Genomic DNA, 8905 nt, shown 5'->3' with positions numbered 1-8905 from the left:
CTCTTTGATTCACACTTATAAAAACACTAGATTTTGCCAACGGCTTCGCTCGCGTTAGAAAGAGACAAAAAGTAGCCTATGTCACTTTCCATCCCTTCAACTATCTTCAACTATCTTAAAAAATCACGTCAATTCGTCGCTCCACTTGCCGTGAAAGACGGACAAACAAACAGACACACACACTTTCTCATTTATAATATTAGTATGGATATACATATAGTATAACTGTAAACAGTCAAGGGAGGCCTGTTAAGATAACAATCAACCAACGCTAAACTAAATGATAAATATATCATGATAACAATGCTACGAATAGTTATCTAACAATTTAGGCATATTTATTTTCATTGGATTCTTCTTAGTTTCGTAGAGTAACTATAAGCACGTGCTGAGTGTAATTAGCGTGGAGCAGAAGACAGCGACTGCCCGCACTCATCTACATGTAAATGAGGCCACGCTGCCGGCTCATATATCGAGGGCGCTTCCTGAACATTTGCATATGTTTCTTACTGAGAAAGAAGAATTTACAAGTAATAAGTGCAGCATATTTATTGAGAAACTTTGATACAGAAAAAATAAAATTACTAAAGAAATGGTTTCCTAAAAGCTGAACATTGGAAGAACTTCAGTCAAAAAACAATCAATATAATTATTAATAATAATGAAAAATCACCAGAACTTCAAAATTTTTCTTTAAAAATTTAATGTATAGAACTGGTTACAGTTTATAAGCACGTGCTGAGTGTAATTAGCGATAGATATATCAAGATAACAATGCTACGAATAGTTATCTAACAATTTCGTCACATTTATTTCCCTTTAATTCTTCTTAGTTTCGTAGAGTAACTATAAACACGTGCTGAGTGTAATTAGCGCGGAGCAGAAGACAGTGACTACCCGCACTCATCTACATGTAAATGAGGCCACGCTGCCGGTTCACGGGTTCATATATCGAGGCGCTTCCTGGGACATTTGCATATGCTTCTTACTGAGAAAGAAGAATATACACGTGATAAATTTAGTGAATTTAAAGAGAAGCCTTGATATAAAACGAATTAAATAAACACTTTAAGACATAATTTCTTAACACTAAACATTGAAAGAAACTTTCTATTACGCTCATTTACATGTACATAGATATTTATCTATGTACATGTAAATGAGCGCCATGGCCGGGGCGCTTCCTTGGAAATTTGCATTTTTGAATGTCTTAGCAAGAAAAAGAATTAACAAGTTATAAGACTAATAAGTTTATTGTCCAAGAAGAGTCAGTACAAAAATTATCGAAAACTATAAGCACCATGAAACTAATCTTCAGTATAACGATCATCATATTTTACCAGAAAGGGTAACTCGGAATTCAAATTTACTAAATAATTAACAAATAAGTAGTTTATTTAATAGGAGCTGGTTAGTTTTAGTTCTAATACCTTAAACTTATACTCTAATTATTCCGTCGGTTGTGTTCAATGTCATCTATTAATTTCAAAACACCGATCTTAAATTGTCTCTTTTCAGAATTTGTGAAATTATCAATATCAGGCAGTATGCTCCGAAAGAATTGCATATCGGCATTTTCTTCAATCTTTTGTACTTTAGCGGTAGTTTCAAAGATATCCGTAAAACCTTTCCGCTTTAGAGCTTGAGTTTCTTCTGGACGTTGCTGGTTATCATCACTAGAAATGTCCGTAGTGTCCACGAGTTGGTTTTCATCTATCGGTTCTATTTTTACTGAGTTAAGTTCTAGGTTCTTGCCAATACATACTGGCAATGATATATTACTGGCAATGGTGTCTTCGTTCAACATTTGCAGCGGTAATTCAGGATCCCATTCTTCGACGTCACTATCTTGATAATCATCAAGATTTTCTGTTCTAGGAAGTCTGGAAAAATTGTTAAAGAATTGTTAAAGTGTTGTTGTTCTAATTAATATATTATATTTATTAAGACAACAACAAATGCTTGAAGAACTAAGGACTGCATGCCTCGAGATTGGACTGAAGATGAATATGTCAAACACCAAGCTAATGACTAATAGCACACCACGTAGGATAGAGGTAAATGCACGAATGGATAAGAACATGTTGCATAATGTCAGTATATTTATTTGGGCCAATAGGCTACTAGACTCTTATTGAATTTGGCACAATAAATGATTGTCTTCTGTTGTATTTGACATAAAAAAAATTATTTATAGATTTTGGGTATTAAAAGTGTATGATGAGTTGATGACTACGTATTTTCGATTAAAAGTGTGTGTAATTTTTTATTTAATTTGGCCACCGAAAACGCTGTCAGCGATGAAGTGATGTCATCGAATTCAAACCTGTCAAAACAATCACTGACATATTGAACTTTGGGTTCCCTCTATTTGGCATAACTTTAATTGTCCGAAACGATTTTCGCATAACAGACTTCGCATAATCGATTTTCGCCGAATGTTAATTTGGCAGAAAACTTATTTGTCATAATCGAAAATAATACGAATAACACATTGTCCGAAAATAAGTTCGCATAATTCTGTTTACGCCGATTGTTTTTATGATTAAAATTAATTCGCATAATTGTATTTGGCATATTTCTTAAAATCAGAATATCCACCCATACTAAATGCTGTTAAGAGAGTCGGTTTGGTTAGGTTAGAACTGCGACCTCAACAAATAAAACATTTTGTCAAGAATTTCGGTTAGGTTAGGTTATATTAATATAGTAGTATTACCTATGATAAAAATTCTGCGTAGTAAATTTCCACTAAACCATGTTATGCAGAAATAATTTATGCATAAAAACCATTCGGCGAATAACCTTTATGCATGAAATATATTCGGACTAACAAAAATATGCCTAGACAAATTATGCGTAACTATAATATGCCATAACAGGTTATGCGAAAGATGAATTATGCCAATATAGATTATGCCAAAAAGAATTCTCGATTGTAAAATTATGCCAAAACAAGGGGAACCATTGAACTTTATGCCTTCATACTTAAAAAGTCAGAAAATGTTGTTTTCGAGTAGAATGACCTGGTGCACAAAAAATCTATAGACTACGCCTGATTAAATAAAAGTATACCTTTAAAATATGTTTTGCTGTTTTAAGTCATAATAAAATATGGTAATATTTTATTTCGATTAATTGGACAGTACTTAATCATATATAACAGACTTTCAAAAAGGGTCAAGTAGCTCATTAGTTTCCCTCCAGGAACGTCAAGAAAAAGTGATCGAAAGACGAATTGGAGGAGGTATTGATCCATGAAACATCTTATGAAAGGTAATCTTCCCATGACACTCAAACAGAAGCTCATGGACAAATGAATACTCCCTATTCTGACAGACGGTGCACAGACTTGGTCTTTGACTAAAGCTCAGAAGTCCAAACTCTGGTTTGCCAACGAGCCATGGAGCGTAGCATACTAGGTGTCAAATTGGTGGATCGAGTCCTGAACACCACGCTACGCTCCAAAACTCAAATCTTCGATGTAGCTCGGAAGGCGGCCAAGTTAAAATGGGACTGGGCTGGTCACGTCTGGCGAATGCCTAATGAGTTGTGGGCCAAACTCAGTGTGGTAGCCCGAAAACTCTGATCGGGGATCCGGCAGACCCCGCCGGCGATGGAGGGATGAACTGGACTCCTTCTTGGAGGAATAGCCAGACATAGCAATGGATAGATATCAGTCTCCACTGATACACAGGCAAAGGCCTCCCCCTAATTTCTCCAAATTAGGGGGAGGCCTTTGCCCAGCAGTGGGAAACGACGGGATCCAAATAATACTAATATTTATAAGTATTCATTGAGAACTATGTACGAATAACTGACTAAATTAAATTTACTAGCAAATAGGTAATTAAAACAACTTACTTTTGCCGATGTTTTGTGTGTGGAGCAAGGAAACTTAGTGCATCGTAGAGATAATATTGTTTTGTACCGTCGCTGCACTTTTCTAGCTTCCTTTTAAATCTGGCATATGATGAACGTATTCCTTTCCATTTAACCTTTAAATCATCAACTAGAAAAAAAGTTGTATGTTAATTTTAGTGTCCAAGATATCGAAATTTCGTCCATAAACAAATTGTTTATTGTGGTAAAAACAGATCAAAATATTCAGATATATATGTTTCGGTTAAGCTGTATGAAAAAAAAAACATTATGAAATTTTTATTTCTCAGCGCTTGGAAATAGTTTAACAAATGCTTTAACAAGTTTACATATTGATCATCGCTGACAATTCAAGTGCCAAAATAAAGAGGATTAAAATAAATTATTAAAACACACACAGACTTTAGGGTAAAAAAAAATCTATAAACATCTATGACAATCAATACGCATTTGAGTCAAAGTCACATGTCAAATGATTTGACATGTGACTCATGTGAGAAATTACTTGTTGACACTTACATGTTACGCATAGCATACTTTCAGATGCGTAAGGTAAGAGCGTGTCAACAAGAGCATACACAATTACGTATCTTCAAGCTAACTAAGCGCCTATGCCAAATGCCCATGCCAAATCTTAGTATTAGTTGTCACAGCGGACTCCAGGCTCCCATGAGCCGCGGCAAATGCCGGGATAACGCAAGGAGGATGATGATGAAGCTAACTAAGCGAGCGATTTTACGCTGATATCTTTTATGCCATCCTCAGACGGCCTAACCAAAGCGACAATCGTTGACGCTACGTGACGATCAAAACGCAGTCTGGTTCTGTCGCACCACTACAGAAGAGCTAGCTATGAAACGATACGAGACGTAAGCGATGTGACGTTGGTTGGCTACCCAAGACTAAAATAATCTGGGTGAATAAGATAAGATAAGATTCAAGTCAAGAGTGAATAGGCTATTACTGAACCAGTGAGCTACAACCTCGGCCTTGTCGTCACTTTCCATCAGGTGCGACTAAGGTCAATCACTGGCCAGTTTAAAATTAAAAAAGAAAATATTGGGGGACACCTTACACAGATCAATCCAACCTCAAACTAAGCAAAGCTTGTACTATGGGTGCTAGGCGACGATATACTTATTGTCCCGGATTTGTAAGGTCACATTTTTGACACATTTGTTTTGAAGTATGTTGCGATGTGGCTAAGACGTATCGTTTGCCAAATCTAACGATTAATTTCGAATTGGTTGAATCGATTAGGCCCTATGTACAGTCGACAGCAAAAGAAACTGATGAAATAGGGTCCCAAAACAATATATACAATAATTTAAGTCAAACGTTACTGACTATTATAGTTTATTAGAAGTAAATGTATACATAAAGTCCCATAAGTAAGAGATCACATTTATTTTGATTCTAGAAAATTAAGTGACATGCCATTCAAACTGTCAAAGTAATTGTTGAGTGTTTCAAATTAAAGTGATTAGTGATTATGATTACAAAATATCTATAAAATACAGAATTATGCGACACCTCGGAGTATAAGTCAGATGTTCGGTCTATATCGGTTACATTCGCGAGACAAACGTGAGACACGACTATGACACCTCTCATGTCCGCTAAGGTTTCAAATAAGGTTACATATGATTTTTGGCTAAATTTAAAATATATCCTTTTTTCCCGAACTTTCATTCAGAATGTTCTGTTTGACACTGTGGTTTTGACACTCAAAAGTAATGACTGATAGATTTCATACGTGAGAACGAGAAGATGATATGTTTTTTCTCTCTCACACATATGAATGACAGTGACATGCCTAGACACTTGCACAGGCGCCCAGGCGCCGAATGGCGGGATAAATTGTCAGTGTGCCTCCTCATTCTACTGATATGCCATTGTGTATTATTATATCGATTTGAAACATTTACTTGTCACATCGTTTCTGTGTCTCGGTGTTGTTATGATCATTTTCTTTTGACTAATTAAAACATCATTTTAAACTGCACGTTGGTAAACGTGCTACATCTGGCACGTCATACTAGAAGATGTTTTGAAACTTTGATTTTGATCACTTACTTTTGACGTTGACTGTACAAGGAGGCGCTTAAACAAATATACGATTCCTATCAACTTACTGAAATGTCATTCGAATCGAAATGACAGACTCTGCCACAGCACTAGTTTAAAAATAAAAATGAATGATAAATGACAGAATAAGTAAATCCTGCGTGATAAATTAATATAGTAAAATACTCACTAAGGTGACGGACCCAATCATGGACAGTTTAAGAAAAAAAATCGCCTGTTTTTGATATTTCACTGATAAATGTAAAAATTCTGCGGCTAAGCGTGTTAAATCTTGAATGTCCTATCCTTCTTTTACATTTCAAGCGTATTGCAGAATAGATACTCCTATTGGTTTCTTCATAGTTAACAAATTAAAACTAGGTGTTTTTTCTCCAATTATGGACGGCAGTTCTCCAGTAATGGATCCCCCATTATGGACAGTGAAATAAGTTTAAAATTTTACTTTTAAAGCCAACTGATACGCAATTAGTCAATTTTATACACCATAAATACAATTAGTTTGGGTTATTTTAACATAAGATTGTTTCTTGTAAATTTTGGTTTTGTAAATTGTTCCTTGTCCATCATAGGAGGTACGCAGTTTTTCGGGTCCAGTAATGGACACTCGCAAAATAACGTCATTTCTTTATATCTTTGGAGCAACAAACTAGTATGTTTTATACCTTATCTCATGCTTAATGCAGTAAGTAAAACGCATTCAAGATTACACCGTGCGTTATTTTTTTATTATTTTATACATGAACTCAACTCTTTTAGCAACATTACTAAGAATTCGTCTTGATATTTTTTTCAGTAAACTGGTGAATTTTATCTTTTCGCCAAATCCTTCAGAAATAACCGAATTAATTGAAACTTCAAAATAAAACAGCTCTATAACTCTAGTTTATGGTACATAGCCGTCAGTTTTTAGAAACTTATTTTAGATACTTATTTTTAAGGATTTGTGCTTTTTTGTCCATGATGGCATCACCGTCCATTATGGGGTATTTTACCTTATGTTAGATTATGTTTAAAGTAAGCGAAATATTACATATTTTTAAATTAAAGGAAAAATTTAAAAATTTACACCGGGCGGGCAAGGCCAAAGGTCGCAGGTTCGAGTCCTGCCGGAGGTGTGAATTTTTCCATTTTTCCTTTAATTTAAAAATATGTAATATCGCTCGCAGACGTTTCTGCATGATAAAAAAACAAATTTAAGCGAAATATTGTTTTTAAGTACTTGATTTTTTTAAATATTATTACAGGATTTTACTTAAAATTTCATTAGGTTGCGCGAGTTTACGTTTTGTGGACGCTGTCATGTGTCAAAAAGAGGTTCTAACAGCTCTGGGACAATACGTATATAGATAAATACATACTTATCTACATAGACAACATCCATGACTTAGGAACAAATATCTATGCTTATCACACAAATAAATGCCCTAACCGGGATTCGAACCCGGGACCGCGGCTTAGCAGGCAGGGTCACAACGCGCTAGGCCAGACCGGTCGTCATGATATTATTATATACTTAATTCATCTTAATTGTAATCACCTGTACAGTCTACCTTCAACTCATTCCTGACTTCTGCTGCGGCTTTCTCCCACGTAATGCTATAGAGTGCCGCGGTGCGATGGGGCAATTTCTGGTCGTATAGCACCGGGTGTCTCTCGACGATTTTTACGAAATTTAATACGAAGTTTGGGTTGTCCATTTTGTGCTAAAATAAAAAACAAAATGTTACTTAATTGTAAGAATCTAATACTAAAACGTAACAGTAATAGTATAACAGATAATGGTACCTACAGCCCCTACAGACAGGGTATATTGTGTACCAATTTCGGTTAAAGTACAAATAATATAACTCACAAATTATAATACATATTGCGTTTTAAGTAGTAAGAATCCCGATCCTAAACCACCTGACTTCGTCGATCATAGCAAAATAACATATGTAATTATTTAATTTTATTTTTTTATAATTTCAATGTATCCAGTAAAAAGAACAGGTAAGTAATTAATTGAGATACGGTTGTACTCACGTTATTATATCGCTATTGCTGCGACATGTTTCGGGCCAATTCGGAGGCCCCTAAGTACCTACAGGAATAAAATAAAAAGAAAATGGAGAGGTAGGAGTAGTTTTTTAATAACCATTAACCAGTTTTAACTAGAAAAATATTGTAATAAATAATGGTTAATATTACGCAAACAAAAAGTTTAAGGGCATGTGATGTAATTCTATTAGGTGATCTGTGGTACAATTTCTACGGAACATTAAATAAATACCGTTGCTACGGGATTCGTTTTTGAGGTACGGAACCCTAAGATGTTTGACAATAATTATTATCAGTATTATCACTTTACACTTTACTACAATGCATTATTATACAACCAACACGAATACAATATTAAATAAATATTATAATTGTTACTCAGATTGTCCGATCCCCACGTCACGGTATGCTCAAGGATTGTGTTGTGAGTAGGTACCTACTCACACACAATCTTTCAGCATACCCTATTTAAATAACACACACACATAAACCTACCGATTAGATCCGGTCGGTCGTCAAACAATGCATTCGAAAATGTGTCTAAAGTATTAAAAACTTACATTAAATCCAGGAATCCAACGGCGCAAACGCGTAATGTGGCCCCTTGCCATACTCGAACAACACTGGCGCACCACGCCACAGCACGGCGACACTAGCGACAGGCGGCGGGAGAGCGAGACAACACGCTCGCCACATCCACGCGCTGTTGCCAAGTCTCGTCGGCAGATAACAGCCGGCATTCCAATAACGACTTTAACTATATTACAATGCTGTTCAGTTCACAATATTATATTTGGTAGTGCTTCTGCGAATAATAACTCGTTATCCACAGACCGTAGCGAACATGTCAATATCAACTTGAATGCTTACTGTTAACGTTCATTTTAGTTTTAGG

The 8905-nt window shown here is 35.5% G+C and overlaps 1 protein-coding gene across 3 annotated transcripts; it reads right to left on the bottom strand.

The window, feature by feature from the left end:
• Positions 1–972: 972 nt before the first annotated feature.
• Positions 973–8644, bottom strand: LOC125224786. 3 transcript variants are annotated; one of them, XM_048128240.1, is made up of 5 exons: positions 8571–8644; positions 7996–8053; positions 7508–7673; positions 3865–4012; positions 973–1883 (listed from the first exon to the last, which is right to left on the bottom strand). In XM_048128240.1, the coding sequence occupies exons 3-5, from the start codon at positions 7665–7667 to the stop codon at positions 1445–1447; spliced, it is 747 nt and encodes a 248-aa protein (XP_047984197.1). In that variant the 5' UTR covers positions 7668–7673; positions 7996–8053; positions 8571–8644; the 3' UTR covers positions 973–1444. The 3 variants fall into 3 exon arrangements, with proteins under 3 accessions (XP_047984197.1, XP_047984195.1, XP_047984198.1); XM_048128238.1 differs by lacking the exon at positions 7996–8053 and having other exon boundaries at positions 8571–8640; XM_048128241.1 differs by lacking the exon at positions 7996–8053 and having other exon boundaries at positions 8506–8593.
• Positions 8645–8905: the final 261 nt, after the last annotated feature.

Source organism: Leguminivora glycinivorella, chromosome 3 (assembly GCF_023078275.1).
Source record: "Leguminivora glycinivorella isolate SPB_JAAS2020 chromosome 3, LegGlyc_1.1, whole genome shotgun sequence".
In the NCBI taxonomy this organism is placed as follows: domain Eukaryota; kingdom Metazoa; phylum Arthropoda; class Insecta; order Lepidoptera; family Tortricidae; genus Leguminivora; species Leguminivora glycinivorella.
The sequence above is the reverse complement of the archived record's forward strand: the minus strand, read 5'-3'. Positions and strand labels throughout refer to the sequence as shown.

Coding starts and splice junctions, on each gene's coding strand:
- LOC125224786 (XM_048128238.1), bottom strand. CDS start 8,621: ATGGCAAGGGGCCACATTACGCGTTTGCGCCGTTGGATTCCTGGATTT. Junction 7,674..8,570: donor GTTGGATTCCTGGATTTAAT/GTAAGTTTTTAA, acceptor TTTTTATTTTAG/CACAAAATGGACAACCCAAA. Junction 4,013..7,507: donor GTTGAAGGTAGACTGTACAG/GTGATTACAATT, acceptor CTTTTTTTCTAG/TTGATGATTTAAAGGTTAAA.